The following is a 21,104-nucleotide window of genomic DNA, read 5'->3' on the forward strand; positions in this document are numbered from 1 at the left end:
GAAAAAGAGCAGAGTCTGACAGTGAGATTTTATGATCGCACACCTTTTTTCATTTAAAACATTAAATGACCTAGAATTAATCATTTTAAGGCATGGATTAATACAGCAGAAAAAAATATGTAAGTGACATTTGCAGTTTGTTAACAAATTAAAGAACTCCTTTCTATGTATCCCTCTTAACTAGAATCAGTTTAAATTGATAAACTGTATGTTGAACCTAATTTGTATTCCATTAAGTTCAAGTATGTATAAAGCAATACAATTCAAAAGTGCTCTGAATTTACATTTCAGACCAAAATTAAAAATCCTGGGAACTTCTGGAGCAGCTGCACGAGTTTTAAGGATAGTCTGGATTTAAACATGGTAAAATGTGTTTGAGCTGAAAAAAAAAAAAATTCAGCCAATTCAGAAACATCAGACACACGCACACAGTTTTTACTAAGGCTTCTGCATTTTTATTTCGCACGTGTCCTGAAACGCAAGTAAACAAATCCTGAAAGTTCAAGTATATTACAATCGCCCGCTTCCGTCATTTGGTTTTCAGTTTGTTTTGACTTTAAAGGGGCGTTTCGTTCATGAACAGCACCAGAGACACCGACCTACACGAGAGAGGGAGGAACACATTCACTCGCTCATGAATATTCAAACACTCGACACTTTAAAAAAACTGTCCGCTAATGTACATGCAAACACACACACACACACGCACGCGTGTTTCCCCCCCCGTCCACAGTGATTAGGTCTGTCTGTGTAAACATTGATACATATGTACAACTGACGCACCATTATTCAAACCAATTCATTATTCATGATATTCAAATGCGTATAAAAACAGTTCCGTCTCATTGGACAGCCAGCAGATCATGCATAAAAGTGGGCGGAGTCAGTCATCACTGGATCAGCCAGCGGTCGGGAGCTCTGTGATGTCATAAGGACTTCCTCTGCAAATCTCCGCCCTGCGTTTGATTGACATCTGCACAGACAGAGAGAGGGGTCAGTGAACCGAACACGGGCGGCGTGTCCCGACAGAAGATGATGAAGAAAGCGGCTAACAGAAGAAGACTCATGCAGCCAGCGGAGCGTTTACCTGAGAAAGCCAGCTGCAAGTGTGGCGGCAGAGCAGCCTGAGCCCCTGACATGAGACCCTTTAACACATCTGAGGAGAGACGGGACACACACACACACACACACACCGACACGCATGAGACGGGATGGACAGAGAGACGAAACCAATGGAGGAAATCAGATTCATGAGGACGAAGAGCAGAAGATGAGTGACAAAAACACACCGGCAGCAACAGAAACTACTAAACACACACGAATGCTGTGCTTACATCAACTAAACACTCCGTTAATTCAGTAACTATGATGTTTTCCCAACAAACACTGAAGTCTATGCAATATCTGCTTCACACAGTGCACAAAATGTGTTAAATGATCAAGGTTACAATGTAATGTGGTTTAAATGTTGAGGTAAAATTTTTAAATTGACGGTAATTTGAAATTTAATGTGATTCAAATGTTTTCAACATTCCAAAAGAACACATTTGAAAGTTTAATGTGGTTTAAATGTCTTTAAAATACTTATAGAACGTTAAAGTTTAAGCAAGCGACTTGCTATTAGAAGCAGTTTTGAAAAAAAATGGAATACTGAATATAACTGTAAAATGTAAATCAATGAGCTTTTTACTACTTAAAATGTCAAATCTGTTCAGTGATGTGACTAGTTAAATTTCATGATTATTACAGATTTGATCAATTAGTTATTGCAGATATCACACACAAATACACACATATATATGATGTCCAGTAGAAAACCTAACAGTGTGAATTGTGGAGATTTGACAGTATTTGAACTGCAGCAGACGTGACTGAAGGGCCAAGCTGAAGATTTGATTTTCTGCACTTACATCTGACTCATGCGCAGAAATACTAGTGATTAATTACTGGGTCGATGCTGGGTTGTTTTCCAGTTACTGGCATTGGGAAATAACTGTGTCTGCTTGACGGATTAAAAAACATGTTTATTCTACTTGAATCATTTCTGGAATATTTATCACTGCCAGAATATTCCTGATACATGCTCACTTTAAATGATTAATATTTGAATTTATTTTACAATGTTTATTGTAATATTAATTACAAATGTATTTTATGTGTTTATAATTTAACACCATATCAGCAGCAAATACTATTTTAATGGCAAACTAGTCGTAACAATAAAAATTCAACACATTTTACACAATTTAACAATATGTTCTTACAACAAATACAGTAAAAATATAGCAATTGCATGAGGTTTTTATTTAATATATTTCATAGAAAATCTAGTTTTCCCAGGAGAATAAAAAAAGTCAAATAATTAAAATAAATACGTAATTCTTCACCTTTCAAATGATATTTATACGGTTATAATCAGTAATAAATGCTCATTACGCAAGTGTGTATCAGAAACATTACAGCAGTAATAAACATGCCAGGGAGTTTTAAAAAAAGCAAGAAGTGTCAATTTTGTGAGATCTAATGAAGTATGTAAAAGTCACCGCACTAAGAATTTCTAAATGATAATAATAATACAGTATTAAATATATTTACGTGTGAAGAGCGACTCACTCTGGGGAATGTTGAACCCTGAGCTGCTGGGATTGGTCGAGACGCCGGAGGTCGCCGTGGAAACCACAGATGAAGGAAGATTCAGCAGGTTTGGAAACTGGAACGGGAGAGAGACGGGAACCAGTCCTCCCAACATCCCGAAACCCAGAGGCAGAGACGGGCCGGCTGAACTGAGCAGAGCGCTGGCGGACGACACCTGCAAACAGGGAAAAACATCATTAATCTCCATTAGGCCTCTTCACTGTGATAAAGCAACACATTCAAATGGGGTCCAATTTTCTGTTCTAATGTGCAAAAACTATTAAGAAACTATAGCACTGAGATATATATATATATCTCATTCATTAAAATTTTTTGAAATGATAATTTTTTTATTATTATTCGGTCTAAATCAGCCTAGTTATTTTTTTCTAAGTAAAATTACCATCATGGTATTGAAAAAAAAAAACATGCCTTGAGTTTGAAAGTAGCAAGTAAACAAATATTTTTAATGTTTGATTAAAATTAAATAAATAAAAAATAATAATGAATTAATACATTAACATTTAATGAAAAAGTAAAATTATGACGGAGAGACCTGTGAGAGCTGAGTCGCTGCGGCCGTAGACACCGATGTGATTGTCTTCACCCCCTGATTAGCTCCGCCCACTTGTCTGTGTCGCTGGCTGTGATTGGCCGTCCCTGCCACGGCCGAGGCGGTGATCACCGGCTGCTTAGCAACAGCTGCGGTTGTTGTGGTGAGGCTGGAGATGTTGTTGCCCTGAGAAGAATTCTTCTGCCCCACGGGGGAGCTGTAACCGCCGGCGATGAACCCCGCGTGGAAGCCCTGGCTCTTAGAGGCGTGCTGGTGCATGCTGGGTAACGTGGGCGGCCTTGAGATGGGCGGGCCGGTGGGAGTGAGCTTGATGATGTTTGAGCTGGGGTTGTGTGGCGATTTGGTCAGCGTGGCCTGCATGGGCGTGATGAAGCCCGGTTTGGGTAACTCGTGGGGCGCAAGTTTTTTAGTTTGCGGCGTCACGGTCACGTGGAAAGGCTGAACGGTTTTAGCGTTTATGAGGGACGGTGAGGAAGTGGTGAGAAGTGCGCGCGAATGCGGCGATGAGCTGTTATTGCTTGTTTTGATGAGACCCGTTGACATGGCGACCACTGATTTTGCCGGAATCTTTTGAGGAGCGTGAAGAGGCGATGATGTGGGAGGTGGGCGGGGCTTCGGCTGGGACACGCCCAGTTTAGTGGGTGGAGTCACTGTCGGTCGCTGAGCGGGAATAACCGAAGACCTTTGAACCTGTGATAAAACATTCACTCCTTTAACGACCGGAGACGCAGACGAGGAGGAGAGGATGCTGGGAGAATGAGGCGGGAGTGTGTTGGCACTCTTTTTTGCCAGGTGTGGCGACGCCGTGTGCAGTGACTGGGCCGGTTTGGGAGCGTCGGCGGACGGCGGGCTGTCGGACTGGACCAGGCCTTTAGCGGCGCTGCTGAGCACTGCTAGCGCGTGAGAGATGGAGTCCAGAGATGGGGCCGTCAGATCTTCGTCCAGAGAGTCCGACAGGCAGATGGTCGGGGACGGCCCGCGCGGGACGGCGGGGGGAGGGGGGGCGGGGTCCACAGAGAGGGCCGAGCGCTGGAGAACACCGCTGTCCTGAGGCTTGGGTCTGGCTTTGGGGGTCGGTAACATCCGCTTCTTTACTCTGAAAAAAAAAATCAATGCAGATTTTACTGGCAGGCATTCAAACAGTGATGACATAAAACTGCTCCCATTTTACTTCGGTGTTAAATAAAATAAAGAAAAATACAAAGATAAAAAAAATACATTATCTAAGTATAGATCAAAGTTATACATGAATTCTGAACAATACTAGTTCTTGTCTTAGGACAACTTTGATGAACTTTTTTGAACCACTTCAAATGTTGACTACTGTATATATTTTATAATTAAATAATATATTTTCAATATTATTATGTTTAATTAAACATTCAAATAATTAAATATTTCTAATGCTCAAATGCAATAATAAAAATCCTTTAATCTTGCATTAAAATACAAAATTAGCAATATTTTAAATATGTTTTAAACTCCTGGAAAGTTTTCATTCCAAGGATCCAATAAGCGAATTTTAAATATTTTTATGTTTAATTAAAAATTAAATAAAATTAAAAATCATAATAAAATATTTTAATGTTTAAATGCAAATAGAATTATTTAGTGTTTAATTAAAATACATAATTAGCAATATTTTTTAAGTTTAATGTTTCAATTCAATTTAAAAAAAAACTTCTGTCAGTGAAAGTGAATTGTTCAATATTGAGCCTGTTATCCATTTTATTACCAAGGATTAGTATTTTTTTCTAAGTAAAATTACCATTATGCTAATGAAAAAAACAAAACAAAAAAAAAGCATTGTTTATTATTGCCACTATAGCCCTGGGGTTTTCAAAGTGTGGGAAAAACAATGTTGTTGTTTCCGCTCCTGTTTTTGATAAGATCATTTTAAACTCCTGGAAAGTTTTCAGTCCAAGGATCCAGTCAGCGAATGCAGTCAAGCAGTCCTAATGCAGAGAAAACACTGCAGATATCATCAGAAATGGCAGAGAGAATAGAGAATTTGGCTTCGAAGCACAAGCTCTCTGCTATTCTGTGACTGAGTTTCTCTGTGTGAAATACAGACTGAACGGCGGCTCAAAACACCAAACGCTGATAGTTGTTCACACTATGGCCCATAGTTTAATACTGAAGATTAGTTTTACTCATTGTGCATCATGCAGCCATGAACGTGCATAATCATTTAACAGTATTGTTCTTTGCAATTATGAAAATATGAATATATAATGTAATATGTATTGTGTGGTGAGCTGTAATTTTTCCTCATTTTATTATTAAATTATATTTTTTCAGCCCTAACCACGGGTAACCGTTTCAACTTCCTAACATGAACTAATGAATCGCTTACAATAGATCTGTGAATGTGCACTAATACGAAGTAGGGGGAAATGATTTCATGTGGACTGTAATGAATGAAGCTAGATCCAGCTGTTAATTAATGTTTAAAAATAACCAGATACCTTAGAGAACGGCATTTTAAACAGGGTTGCTGCACACTTTTTAAAGTCAAACTTAAGGCTTTTTAGAAGAAATCAAAATTAATACCGTACATTAGGATATAAATATAAGACAAAAAACTCATTTGGGGACAGACCTATAACTGCACTGACACATCACGCAGGGAAAGCACGATAGATAAAAGCGATGTCAGCTCGCAGTGCCTCGTACATCGTTAAAACAATTACAATATCATCAAAGACGATACATATCGCACATTCCTAAGCACATAAAGAATGATTGAATGAATGATGAAGAATGAATGAACATTATGACAAAAACAATTGTCTAAATTATGTTGCATATTCCTCAACAGTTCTTGTGCTGATATCACTAGTTGACAACATAGTACTATTTTCGGAAATCATAAGCTATATTGCGCAGGTGCACGTGATGCAACGCTGTTAGAGCCGACAGACTCGAGTGTGCCATTTCAGTGCAAAATAATTAGGTCAAAAAACTATTTAAAATACCGCAATAGCCTACAAGTTTATTATAATAAATATATGTTTATTTATAATTCATTTATGCGGACAAGGCTACCAAGTACTGTGCAGCTATTAATCTAACGTTTTTTACGTTAGCAAACCCCCCCATGGCAAAAAAGTACATGGCATTAAAATTGAGCGCATAATATATGGTTTTGATCTCAATATGAATGGTTCATTGATGCATGTTATTCCCCTAGAATGATTAAATATCAGCCCTTATTGTATCCCAGTCATAAAGTGTCGCATTACAAAAGTAAAATAAGTTGGAATGGCACAATCGTTCAGAGTATATGTGAACGTGCACTAAGAGAAGCAGGTCAAAAAAGGCTCCATGTTGTGAATGAAAATCCTAATGAATAAATCTAGATTCAGCATCTAGTTAACATTTAAAAATAACCCAGAGTGGAGAAACTCACGTGTTTCCAGTAAGATGATTGTGAGCTATTCGGCTCTCTTTAAACAACATCCTGAGAAACAGAGAGAAAGAAATGAATCAGTCAGGATGTTTCGTGATTCACCAGCACTGGTCCGAGAACTGGTGCTGAAACACACCTGGCCTGCATCCATCCTTTGGGCCAGAGCGGTTTGACCTCCGTCTCCATGAAGACCTTCAGGTAATCCTCAGGTGAGAGTGAACTCTGAGCCTCCAGCTCGTAACAGCCCAGCTTCACCCGCACCAGATTACACAGCAGAGTCCTGCGCAAACACACACACTGTTAGGTCCCAGGACGCATGCATTTGTGTTTTACAATCATGTGTAAGTGTCATTTGATGTATTGTGCGTGCAGCCAATGGACTCAACGGCCTGCTGGGAGTTGTAGTTTATTGGCAGCACACACACACACACACACACTGAGTTCATCTATGGATTTAACCTGAGTTTGTCGTCCCACAAGAACTTCTTCCTGGGTCCCATCACTCTTCGTCCTGGCTTCTCATCGTCTTCCTCCTCGGAGCCGTTTCTGTCGCCGTCTTCGGTCTGCTGCCTGCACAAACACACACCAGTAAACACTCAGAAGCCTCTTTGTTTATTAGGACCCTATTAAAACGGTTTTATTTCTCCCCAAATTCCACTTTTTTAAAGTTTTTATTGATTGTTTTTTTTTTTTATTACATTTTTTTTTACTTAAATTTTAGTTATCAAAAAGCACGTGATTGAAATTATGAAACTTATACAATTTAAAAACAATTTATTTAAAAGTTTAACAAAAAAAATCATGTTTAGGGCCCTATGAAATAGAGTTTATATTTCTTTTCTCAAATTCCGTTTTTATATTTACCAAATTCTGTGTTTTCTGGATTACATTTTAATGGCTTTAATTTCATTGTAATAATCAAAAAGCATGTCTAATTAATTGAATTAATAAAAACAATTTATTCAATTTTGTATAAAAAAAGAAAGAAAATTGGATGAAACTGCGAAAACCTTTCATCAAAGTTATACATGAATTTTGAACAATACCTGTTCTTGTCTTAGGACAACTTTGATGAACTTTTTTGATACACTTCAAATGTTTATAATAATAATAATAAACAGAGCAATTCCAAGAGGGTCCTCACACCATCGGCGCTCGGGCCCTAACTACTGTATACAGGGCTCGACATTAAGGCTTGTCCGCTTGTCCGGGACAAGTGGATTTTTTGTAGGACAAGTAGAAGAGAAAATTAGTTGTCCGACCGGACAAGTTAAATTTCAAACAAAATAAAATGCCATGTTACTTCACGTTATGTGCCACTCGTTACGTCTATTTTACAGATTTAATTTTACAGATTTGAAACGAAGACATGTCCTGAATGTGAATGGCCTGTGAATGTCCTGAATGTGACTCGCAGAAAGACGCGCACCAGTATGATGCGCATGCACAGACCGCGCGCCAGAATACAGTTCTCTTTCGCGCTTGAACGAACATCAACACACACAATTAAGCCAAAATGTCATTTGTTGAGTATCTTCATAACACAAGAGCAGTCTTATGATGGACATAAAGAGTTGTGACTCATGAGAGAATGAGGCGCGTGTGAGATCCGCGTCTCTGTCCACAGCGGCTGCTCTTAAAGGGCCAGCTACCAATAAAGTGTTCTGTCAGTAAAGTTAATGAAAGAACAAAGGGAACAGAGAAAATTACTCACTGCTCTTGACTAAAGAACTTGTGTAGCTTTAATAAGGAGTAGTCTATATATAATTTATAATTTATGCTGCGCAGACTGTTTGATAACTTTATTCAATTTCTGTATATGTCCTACCTGTTAGACAGTTCATTTTTATCCAAACATCAATGGCTTATTGATCATTATAGGTGTTATCAATCATTTAGTTGTTATTGCTAATTTCAGAATTATCACTAATCTGTGTGTGCATTTGGTTTAGAACCAAACAAGTTGACTCATGAAACCATTTGTTTATTATATCGCAATCGCATATCACAACCGCAATATTGATCTCAATAATAGGAATATGACATTTTCCCCAAATCGTGCAGCCCTAGATAAAATTATAAATCTTTACCCGGACAAGTGACTTTTGTGCATGGACAAGTGAAACATAAATTTACTTGTCCGAAGGACAAGTGCCTCAAAAAGTTAATGTCAAGCCCTGTGTATATATATTAGGCGTGTAACGATACACGTATTCGTATTGAACAGTTCGGTACGAGGCTTTCGGTTCGGTACGCATTACAAACCAAACGATTCGTTGGACAATTTTTCCTACAATGATGCCCAACATCAAATGACAAACGTAATGATGGCTTTAATGTAGTAACACTCACTGTAACCATGGAGGTTTGGCAGGAATAGTAAAATGCTTTCAAATACGTCACACATCTTTTTCCAGCACTTCAAAACTCAAATATTATTTTTAATGTGATGACCAAAACATTATTTATTCATCCATCAGAGATTACCCCATTTATAAAATTAAACGTTTCAAGATGTAGGACATTTTTCTTTTAATAAATTATTATTTTTTTAAATCAAGGAAATTTCTCTGGCATTTCTTTCTTTTAGCTGTATCGAAAACTAAATTTTGTGAACCGTTACACCCCTAGTAAAACTATATATTTTTTAATCCTTACTCAGTATTACAAACACTCGTAAAATATGTACGATTTAGCAAAAATCTTACTAATTTGTACAAGTGAGGTCGTATCAATTCGTACGAGTTAGCCACCTCATAAAATTTGTATGAATTGCCGTGAGATCGGGTTATACATGAATTTCGAACAATACCCGTTCTTGTCTTTTTTGATCCACTTCAAATGTTGACTACTGTATACATATATATATATATATATATATATAGCTTTTACTCGTTACTCAGTAGCACTCCAGTTTCTTACTTGGCAACTTTGGCCATGCAGTCCATGTTGTATCGAGCGATCTGCTCCGGCATGACGCTGCACACGGCCAGCTTGAGTTTGAGCAGCGGCGTCCGCATGCGGTCGTCCTGGATGTTCAGACTCAGCTTCTTCAGCCGCTTCAGCAGAGCCTCTTTATTACACGGCACGAACGCCTCCAGATGAGTGTAGACGGCGGCGCGCACAGACGCAGACTGTTCCTGCACCTGCAGCTCGATACTGCACACACACACACGCACAGAGAGAGAGTGAGATGATCGAACCAACCAGAGACGCTGGGAATGAAAACAACGGCCGAATGAACTCACTCCAGCAGGATGTTGTTCATGTCCAGCGTGAAAAACTTCTTCCTGCCCTCCATATCAAACTGACGAGACGCCTGAGAGGAAAACAAGCAGTTAACAACAGCTCAAATGTAATTTAATGCCATGGCTATCTTCATGGTGACAAATACTTTAAAAAAGTAGCAAAATATGAAAGGAAAAATAAAATAAAAGATACAATTCATCTTCCATAAAACTAAAGCTGCAGCTCATATATCACTTCACAATCCAATCCAACCATCTGTAAAGTCAGCATGAAAGTAAAATTGAGGCTGGTTACTTAAACACACGTTTCTGGTCTTGATGGGTTTTATAATTATGTGTTATTCGCAAAAAAATATAAAACATCGCCATTCCATCAAATCCTTATGGATTAAATCAAGTCCAGTCCTAAATTTTCCAGTTGAATATTCTGTTTCACTTGGAAATGCATCATATTATAAAAGTAAAATAAGTTGCGAATGTCCTACCATGTTCACTTTAAAAGATTGAAGACACCTCCCATAATAGACATCAGAACAAAACAGCATCTTCTGATTTCCTGACACTATTATACCCCGTTTTCTTTCTAACCTTCCGCTCTTCCTGTTCTCCCTCTATTCTTTCTATTTTCTCTCTATCATGTTGATCTTCTCTTCCTCCTACACCTCTCTCTACCTCGTCTCCTTCACTCCCTCTCTTTCCACTGGAATCTGCCTGGAAAGAAAAGATGGCGCACACACACACACACACACAAATCACAATCACACACACACACACACTTTTCAAACTGCATCTCAAGAGCCGCTTCATTTTTCTCCTGTTTCTAAAAGCATCTCATGAGGATCATGAATCAGTGTTTATGCAACTAAACGCAGCCACTGTGATGTGTGTGTACAGGTCAGCACTCACCGCCCGCAGGTCCTCTATGCGCTTGATAAGCGGAGCAGGGAGGCTGCTGGGAAGCGGCGGCGGCGGCACCAGCCCCGTCTTCTGCACCCGACCCGCGACTCCGGGCTTCTGGGAGCCGTTCTCGCTCTGCACAGGACTCGACGGCTGAGGAGAGTCCAGCAGCCCGAAGTCCAGGTCGCCCATCAGCTCCTGCAACATGTCGTTCTCCGTGGCTCCGCCAAGCAGCGACATCATCGCCGGGTCAGAGGTCAGGTCGGCCATGGAGAGGTCATTGCTGGGGGCGACGGCGGCAGCATTGGGTTGCGCGCGGATGAGCTTGACGACTGACGCCGGGTGCTTCTTGCGGATCTCCTCTTTCTCGCGGCTGAAGCGACGGATCATGGCCGCCAGAGACAGAGAGTCCTTCATCAGCTTCTTCCTCTTCTTCTTCTCCGGCCGGTTCAGAGCCGAAACGCTGTCAGAAAGAGAGGAGCAAAACTAATGTCGTACACACTAGTAGGGCTGCTCGATTATGGAAAAAATCATAATCACGATTATTTTGGTCAGTATTGAAATCACGATTATGTAACACGATTATTTTACATGACTTTGGGAACGTGTTACATTTATTAAAAGACACCTTTCAACAACTCTTAAAAAAAATCTAAATGTGAACATTTATTGTACTTTTTGAACTATTAAACCGACTTGCAAACTCACAAGTGGTGAAAAGGGTGACATGTCTACAAATTAATTTGTTGTAGGGGGTCACCAGGGCGTTTTTTGCCTTTATAAAGGACAATTTATTAAACCTTACTAAATATATGTGTTATGTCAAATTCTTACATTTGATCAAATTCAGTTGTAATAAAAAGGGCTGGTATCCATTCAATTAATTTACACTGCAAAATTACAACTGTAAAAATATTATGAGTATAAAACAAATAATAAAATAAAAAATAAAATCAATGATACCTTTAAACAATAGGTGGCGACAATTGACCGTCTTAATAAATGAATCATTGACTCATTCATTAAAACGATTCGTTCAAAATAATGAATCATTCAGTAACAAAACACAGCGCTTAGAGATGCTTTTCTTTTGTAACAATGTTCGTCGGTGAAATAGAACAATACCAGTCAATATTGCATCTAAAATGTAAGTTACTAAATATAAACTAGGCTAGCTGCTACTTGTTTACGAAACTATAAATTCAATTTGCAATCGTGATATAGAACAGCCCTTAGTCGTGTTATGTTACTTAACTACATATGTTAAAAAAAAAAATCAACATTTCTACCTCATTATGTTTCTTCTGTGAGTTTTTGTGTGAGCTGTTAGGCTCATTTGTTTTTGATTTCTCCACTAATGTCTCCCTCACAAATAGACAGGCAGCGCAGCTTCCAGAAACTATCCATTACCGATCTCTGTTTACACTGACTGTATAAGATCAAAACCATCTCGCGTTTCGATCGGTCGGGCAAGTAAAACTCTTTTACTTGAAACTTAAAAAAAATCCCCTTTTCCCGGACAAGCAGACAAGTGTTGATGTCGCTCTCTGTGTTCATTCTCGATTTGTTTCGTGCTGTAAAGCGGAACAGATGATCAGGTCATGTGCGCTCGCGCTGCCGTTCGCTTTAACTGAGGCGCTACAGTGATCGAGCAGAAATCTGCGACAGCTCGACATACGTCTATGGTCTCACTCCAGTCTATATTAAATTAGCCAATTGTTATTGTGAAGTTTATTGTGCTTGCAGTTTATGACTGGATAGGCTGAGAGAGTTTATGGCTTCGGGAGAGGCGGATGTGCGCGTGCGCGAGTCATTCAGAACACAGGACAAAATAATCGTTTTTAGTCGATTGTACTATTTTGGAGATCGTTGGGAGCCAAAATCGAAATTGAAATCGAAATTCGATTAATTGCACAGCCCTATGATTAGGTAATCACGGCAGCTGTAATCTTATTCACATTTGTTTTTCTGATTAATTGTTTTGCTCTATGAGAAAGACAAGGTAGCAAAATCTTTTATTCACTACAACCCACCAAAATAAAAGTTTGGTTTAACTTAATTACTAGGATGTGTTCTGCAACAGTGTTAATTCTTTTATGATTTGTTGATTGTTCTGCCATTGATATAAGGTGCAATTAGTTCATTAATTTAAAGCTGATGCACATAAAGTCACATTACATAATTTAAATGTTATTTTAAATGGAAGGTTCACCCAAAAAAATTTAAAGTGTGTCATCATTTGCTCACCCTCAAGTTTTTCCAAACCTGAATGAGTTTCTTTCTCCTGCTGAACACAAAAGAAGATATTTTGAAGAATGTCAGTAGCCAAACAGTTGATGCACCCCATTGACTTCCATATGTTTTTTTTAAAAAGTACCAGAAACTGTTTGGTTACCCACATTCTTCAAAATATCTTCTTTTGTGTTCAGCAGGAGAAAGAAACTCATTCAGGTTTGGAAAACTTGAGGGTGAGTAAATGATGACAGAATTTTAATTTTGGGTGAACTATTATGTTAATGTAAAATATTAATGTTTTAATTTTAATCTAGGGAATTTTAATGTTTGGTTTTATTAGAAAAAGCCTGTGCTCGCGGTCAAACTGAAATGTGTTTCTTTTCTATAAAACAGGTCTTAAGTTTTTAGGGTGAAAAAGATTACAATGCAATTAATTCCAATGGCATTTAAGAGTACAAATAGTTTTAAGCATATTAATCACAGACAGTTATTGTTATGAGAGGGGGTCCTTGGAAATTTTTCTCCGCTCTAAGGGACCCCTGGTCCCAAAAAGTTTGAGAACCCCTGGTATAGGCCACAGACGAGAAAAGCGGAGTGATCTGACGTTTAAATATAACTTAAAAACGTAAATATTTCATATTTGTTTTATATAATATAATGTTCTTTTTTAAATTTCATCTATGGCGATTATATGAAAAAGGAAAAGCATGAGATAAGGTAAGATAGGATCATAAGATGCCCAATATATCAGGAGACATTTGGAGTGGGTCAGACATGATTTTGACCACTTAAGTTTTGTTTTGTAGAAAGCCATTCTTTAAAGTTAATTTCGTTTTGTAAAAATTGAATCTTAATTTCAATCAATGTTTCATCAACCAATTGGCTGGATTTTATAAATAAGAAGCGAAATATAGCAGTCAATATAATCCGCCCGCGCGAGAACTGGAGCGCGTCTCATAAATGAACCGAAACTCAGCGTAGCCTATAAGCTACATGCCTCACAGACCTGAGAACGTATAGAAAGCTTGAAATGCTTTTTTTTTAAACAAAAAAACATACAAATCGATAAGCAATGGGCTACTCTCTGCTTATGTAGGCTAATCCGTATGAAGTGTGCATTTCTCTCTATAGGCGCGTTCACTACATGCGAAGATGGCGTCAACATCGCCAACTGTATCTTTGCAGCCAAAAAACACTAGTTTATTAATAAACAATTAAAATGTCTCATGCTGCATAAACATTACTTTTGCCGGTTCTTTGTGGCAAGCTTTATGCATGCGCTTGATATGCGGAATAGGCAATATTACGATAACGCTCAAATGGTTTAGAATTTTCTCCCATATATATTTCAGTAATTAAATTAATATAAATATGCGATTAGACTAATGATTTAAATGAACTACTACTAGTCAACCAGAAAAAAACTTTAGTCATGCATGGGCAGCCCAATTTATTTCACATATTTCCTAACCAGCGCGTCACTGCGGGCGTTCTGAGCGAGCGGCGCTGTGTGGACCGAGCAAGCTAAGCAACTCTTCAGAAAGCCGATCTCTCTGGAGGACAATGCTCCTCCACGTGAGATTCCTTTGAAACATACTAGGGCTGGTCCGAATACCATTTTTTGAGCTTCGAAGCTTCGGTAGTAATGAACATGGAATATTCGAAGCTTCGGAGAGAGGGGGCTGAACATATTCTTCTCACTAATAAAGGCAGGAATCTCTGTGTTGGTCTGTCTGTTTGCATTTTGATTATTTCGAGAACCGTTCATCCAACCGACTTCACAAGGGAGTGCAGTGTCGCATTTGGTGCAATATAGATGGACACGCGAGACGCGACACATTCAGAATTAATAAACTTTTAGTAAGCTATAGAACAGCGAGAGCGGGAAGCAGCGCACCTCACGCGGGCAGGGTTTATATGCTCTGAGGACGGACACTCCACTAGTGATATAAAACGCGCACACACACAGGTCTGTTAAATTAAGCAATACTTTTAAGGTACAGTGTTATATTTTTCTGACTAACAAATTACTGACACAGTAAAGGGTAGATTTTAATAAAGAAAAATGAAATTTAAATTAAAAAAAACTAAATTTAAATAAGGAAAAACGAAATTTGAATAAAGAAAAAACTAAATTTAAATAAATGAAAAAGGAAACGTAAATAAAGAAAAATGGAAATTTAAATAAAGAAAAACGAAACTTAAAGAAAAACGACACTAAAATAAAGAAAAAACGAAATTTAAATAAAGAAAAACAAAACTTGAATAAAGAAAAAACGAAATTTAAATAAAGAAAAATTAAACTTAAAGAAAAACGAAACTTAAATAAAGAAAAAAAAACTTAAAGAAAAACGAAGTTTAAATAAAGAAAAAAACAAAATTTAAATAAAGAAAAAACGAAATTTAAATAAAGAAAAATGAAACTTAAAGAAAAACGAAACTTAAATAAAGAAAAACAAAACTTAAATAAAGACAAACGAAACTTAAATAAAGAAAAACGAAATTTAAATAAAGAAAAAACTAAATTTAAATAAAGAAAAAACAAATTTTAAATAAAGAAAAACGAAATTAAGTTAAATTAAAAACGAGATTAATTTAGATTGATAATAACGGGTAAAAGGCTAATACATTTTGTTTCTATTATTCTATTTTCCACAATGTCAAAGCAACGCAGCTTAACCCAAAACACAAGCTCAGGCATGCACTTCGGTCCACACAAACTCCGCTGTTCTGCGCTCTAGCCAGAGAACACTCCCGTTGCAGTTAGGCGTCGGTTCTTTTTCTAGCATGCACGCATTTGCCCCGTGGCTCAAGCCGCGCCTGAGACGCGTGTTTCACACAGGCAGTGTGCAAACTCCAACCTGTTAACATGGGAGCTGAAATAAAAACGTACATGCCACGCAGCTGAGATGCTCACGCCATGCAGCCAGTGTGTCGCCGGCCTTATTCAAGCGCGAGTGAGAACCGTTTCGCGGGGGATACCAGGTGTGCAAAACCCCCCCCCCAAAAAAAAGATTATTCGAATGTCAAATTTTCAAATCGAATACCAACCCACCGAACGAATATTCTGGTCCAGCCCTAAAACATACATGGCAAATAGCTAATTTTTTTCATTGTTTCTCGACACATCATAGTAATTCCACACAGGCAATGACATGACTGCCAAATCATTTAAGTCCCCACGCATCATGTACCTTCTCACGTTTTGACGTAATCAAATTGTGATCGGTTTGTGAGATCGGCCAAGTTTAGTGAGTACCGATCGAGTCATAAAATGTGAATATCGGACGATCGATCGGAGCATCCCTAGTTTTTACTGTATTTTTCATCAAATAAATGCAGCCTTGGTGACCAGAAGAGACTTCTTTCAGAAACATTAAACAAATCTTACTGACCCCAATGTTTTGAGTCTATACGTGCGTTCCTCAGAAAAATACAGGTTTGAAGCAGTGAGACGTGGCGTAACGTTCAAAGACGTCCATCTAGTGCTTGTTTACATAGAAACAACTCGTACTGAAACACAAAAAAGCATATGAACTCACCCTGGCTTGGGTACTTTGAATTTCCTGGGTTTCTTCTCCTCCAGGCAGCCGTCCTGCTTCTTTTTCCTTCTCTTAATCACCCGCTCCTCTCCATCCTTCTGTGAATCAAAGTCGAGAACATCATCTCAGTAAAGCGTGCATCATTCACAGACTCAGAAAGTTGATAGAAATCCCTCAGAATATAAAAGACTGGAACTGACCATTAATAAGAACAGCATCACTTGGTAAAAAAGTCATATTGTGATTATTTTGAACTGAGATAAGATAAAAATGCATCAAAAAAATATTTTCAAGTTATGGCTAATAATCAATAAATAGGCCTATATTACAAATATAAATTAATTTGTTAAAAAATAAAATATAAACATTGTAAAAACTATTGTTATATCCACCAAGCAACTCACACTGAGATACACTTGACCTTTTAAAGGACCACAGCTTTGCCATAATCGATTGTATCCCTTAAAATTAGTGCAAGATGATCATCTAAATCCTAAAATAGGTCAAAACTATGAAATATCCAATAATGGCCAGTGCCGTAAAATAAAAGTGTCAATAACCGATATTGTGCCATTAATGTGCAAACAAATATATATAGTAATTATTGTGGCTAAACTTGTGATTAGAACAAAATAATTAACATCTAATATTGTTGCTACTTAGATATTAAAGCTAAAAAAAACAGGGAAACATGCTGATCAGAGTGTGTTTCATCTTCAGCCTTCGGTGGTTTAATAATAATCAGGCTAGGACATGTTACAAATATGCAACACTACCACTCATATACTCATAAAACACATATAATTCTGCCTGTGCTAAAACTGACACTTCCTCCACAGTGTGCCATGATGATGATGATGATGATGAAGATCACCTTGAAGTGATTGGAGTCTTTCCCTCCGCCCTCTCCCTCCGATTCAGACGCGGCCCTGAACTGAAGCGTGCCGGTGTTGATGTAGAAACCGCCGAGTTTAGTGGTCAGAGACGCAGGAACGAGTTCGTCGTACTGCAGAGACACAACAGACATCACTTACGGTCGGCCTGCAGGTCATTAATGCTGCAGAGTGAAATATAGAGTCTTTACATTCATTCAGGAAAACTCTTTCATGTGTATTTTGATAAGAATGGATTTCAAAGTCGTCTGAATGTGGTCAGACACAATGCGCTGTGTCTGAATTCACTCGAATACTCCATCATGTGCTGTTAATCCTGTAACGAACGGTTACACTGGGAGCATTTCGGGAGATAATCAGTGGTGGACTTCTGGGTGAAGCTCTCTCTGATACTCACGGCCTCGGAGTTGTCGATAAACGGATCGGTTTCATCATAGCCGTAACCGATATCGATGAGATCCTGCATCCGGTCTCGTCGCTTCTTCTTAACAACAGTGTTTCCCTGAGATGATAATACACTCTATTCATTTGACGTGTCGTGATTAAGATTAAATGTTTTCTGTGTAAACACACACAGACACACACACACACACATGTTGGTTGCTGGTGGATGTGTGCATTCGTCAATAAAAGAATACATACATATTTGCTCTCAAACTTCCTGGCGAGAGCCTCGACTTCTTGCCGTTCCTTGTCTTCGTCTGCGAACGGGTCGCTGGGATCCAGAGCAGGTTTGAGGCCTTGAGGAACTTTCCTCACCTTCATAAGGAAAAGAAACAGGTAAGACTCATCAATCGACTCATTTACAAGCAAACCAAACACACAATTATAATATTCATATTATTATTTTATGTAGCCGATATGACAGACTTGTACTGAACTGTATGTGATTCCAATCATATGTCAAGCAATTCAAAAGCATCATGTTGATCTGAAGTGTCTCAACTAAAGGAAATAACTCATTATTTATCGGCTTTAATAAATTGGCCAAATTTTCTTATCTTGCCGATAAAGAAAACATTAAAACATAACATGGCTGATACCGATATATTGTGCAACCCTATACAAATGTACAAATTATACATTTCAATAATCAGCTGCGATATACCCATGTGCAGTATTTGTATAGATTTTACAGTGTACTTACTAGTGACATTAAAGGAAAAAAAACACCAGATCTTTCAAGCTAATGTCAATAACGAAATATCACCCAAACCAATACATAAACGATTATATATTGCTAAATAACTGATGTTTTTTTTAATAAAAATGAGAGCTCGTAAAAAAAGAAAGAAAAGTATATTGCAACTGGGGAACGAACCTACGGCCTTTGCCAGCTAAAATATATATAAAGGGATAGTTCACCCAAATATGAAAATTCTGTCATTAATTTCTCGCCCTCACGTCGTTCCAAACCCGTAACTTTCACTCATCATCAGAACACATTAATATTTGTTTTTGATTAAATCAGAGCTTTTTCTGTCCCTCCACTGACCGTCTACACAACTACCACTAGTGAAGACATAATAAAAGTTCATAAAAACATAACGTACCACTTTATTTACAAAATAGTAATCTCCAAAGCGCATTCATAAGAGCACCATGACGCATGCTTGTTGGGTTGTTGTTACGTGAATGTGCGTTGGAGAGTAATAATTTGTTAATAAAGTGGTAAACCATGTTTTTTTATGCATTTTTATGATGTATTTACTACTCATAGTCATAACTTCATAAAAACTTATGTTAAACCATTGGAATCACATGGATTACATTAATGACGTTTTTACTAGCTTTCTGGGGCTCGAAAGTGGTAGTTGCGTATACTGTCAATGGAGGAATAGAAAGCTCTCTGATTTCATTAAAAAGAAAACTAAACCACCCATCATTAATCTGAATCCGGCTACTGGTGTAGTTACTGTTACACTGAATTAACGATCCCTATTTTTACATTTGACAGGTTGACAGAAACTTGGCTTGAACCTAAAACCTTTCAGTTTCCAGTTCAGATATTTAATAACCACTACACCACACACTAGTCACTTATGTGCTGCAGTAGTTTACTCAAAAAATAACTCTAAAGTATCTAACGATGTATTTACTACAGGTTCGGTTCCCCTGCTCGAGTCTGGGCTCGAACCCACACCCGTTCCCCACGGATCTCACCTGCAGGCTCGAGTGGACCAGCTCGCCGTAGTTGAACTCCGCTGACTTCTGTTCACTCGGTTCTGACAGGCTCAGGTTCAGGCGGACGGTGCGTTTGGGTTCTCCGGGATCCGTTGCCGGTTTCCCGGCACCGAACACCCCCGGGGCGGTGACACCGGGACTCGGTTCATTCTCTTCGTCCTCCCGTCGGCGTTTCTTTACCTCGGTTGCCGTCGGTGCGGTGCTGAACGAAGCGAGGGTGACAAACGGCACTTTTCTCGGGTCAGCCATTGGACTCTCCGGTTCTGCTCGAGCCCGAACACACACGCGCGTGCACGCGCGCGCTCCTGACTGTTAGCTTGAGCTAAAATTAGCGCTCACACTATTAAAAAACAGTTTAATGCTGACACGAAACGAAATGAAGTCCGTTTTAAATTATATAATATTTCCTCGCAGCATTCGAGTCGAATCCGTTTCATTTAGTCGATTGAAAAAGTAGTTTTTGTTTCTCTCTGTGAAATCTCGGCAGCATATGTAGCGGCCATTTTCAGTAGCAGTAAATACAGGATGAGGCAGCGGGGTCACTGATCATGCGCAATGCGCGAGACGCTGGAACAGGACCAATCAGAAGCCTCAGCGCACTCTAAGACCCGCCCACTTCGAAGACTCCAGCGGGAGAGGGTGGAGCCGCTTCCGTGCGCACTGACCGCGGGAGATTCAGAACCGCACAAGTAGAGTGATTCATCCCAACGAATCGAATCTTTTGCAGGATAGGTTCAAAAGATGACTCGTTTGGAGGACAGGTTCACAAAATTACTTTTTTTGTATATTGTTTGTTATCATTATTTTATTACCATTACCGACATCTTATTTTTATTTTATATTTAATCTTATATTTCCCGTCACTGCTTTTCTTGTGTGATGATGGTTTGAAAAATACTGTATAACAATGTATTTTGATATTGAATATGTAAAAATCCTGTAAGTTACACAATTACACCAGCTGGCGACAATGACTTTGAAATATTATGAGTAGGTATAAGCTAAAACCAGCTTGGCCAGCCTGGGAGACCAGCAGCAAAGGCTTAAATTCCTAATTTTTTAATCGAATATCATACATATTTACTCTGTTTTTTATTTTTCTCTCTTTTTGTTCATTCTCACGACTGATCATCTTTATGTTCATTATGATAATTGTTGCTTCGCTGTAGCGCATCTGCAGCACTAGAGGGCGACACAGAATAGCCTACTTACTGAAAGTGAAACGTCCTGCATACTAAATTAAACCTTGGCTTTTCAACATATAAAGCGATCGTATCTCTTGATAAAATTTGGACTTAAACCATTGAATTCAAATGAATTAGTTTTGCGATCTCTCTCAAATTAGGGCGAGGAATTATTAACAAAATTTTAAAAACTTAGTGTATTTAGACGCTTGCCATATCAACACCATATAGAGAAAAAACTGCGCCAAAATTCAGAAATCTTTGGAAGATATCACTGAACATTTGTTTAAGTATAATTAAA

General features: G+C 38.4%; 1 protein-coding gene across 7 annotated transcripts; it reads right to left on the reverse strand.

Annotated features, from left to right (window-relative positions):
- Nucleotides 1–432: 432 nt before the first annotated feature.
- On the reverse strand, nt 433–20,178 carry ubn2b (ubinuclein 2b). 7 transcript variants are annotated; one of them, XM_077202197.1, is made up of 16 exons: nt 19,599–20,150; nt 18,078–18,194; nt 17,833–17,937; nt 17,417–17,548; nt 16,543–16,640; nt 10,775–11,228; nt 10,457–10,579; nt 9,869–9,939; nt 9,543–9,779; nt 7,080–7,190; nt 6,757–6,900; nt 6,621–6,671; nt 3,191–4,304; nt 2,614–2,809; nt 1,088–1,156; nt 433–973 (listed from the first exon to the last, which is right to left on the reverse strand). In XM_077202197.1, exons 1-16 carry the CDS (start codon nt 19,866–19,868, stop codon nt 927–929), a joined length of 3,339 nt encoding a protein of 1,112 aa, XP_077058312.1. In that variant the 5' UTR covers nt 19,869–20,150; the 3' UTR covers nt 433–926. The 7 variants fall into 7 exon arrangements, with proteins under 7 accessions (XP_077058312.1, XP_077058311.1, XP_077058316.1 ...); XM_077202196.1 differs by having other exon boundaries at nt 2,596–2,809; XM_077202201.1 differs by lacking the exon at nt 10,457–10,579 and having other exon boundaries at nt 19,599–20,178.
- Nucleotides 20,179–21,104: the final 926 nt, after the last annotated feature.

This window comes from Siphateles boraxobius, unplaced genomic scaffold (genome assembly GCF_051911475.1).
Source record: "Siphateles boraxobius isolate OS27281-9 unplaced genomic scaffold, OSU_SipBor_1 49, whole genome shotgun sequence".
Taxonomy (NCBI): domain Eukaryota; kingdom Metazoa; phylum Chordata; class Actinopteri; order Cypriniformes; family Leuciscidae; genus Siphateles; species Siphateles boraxobius.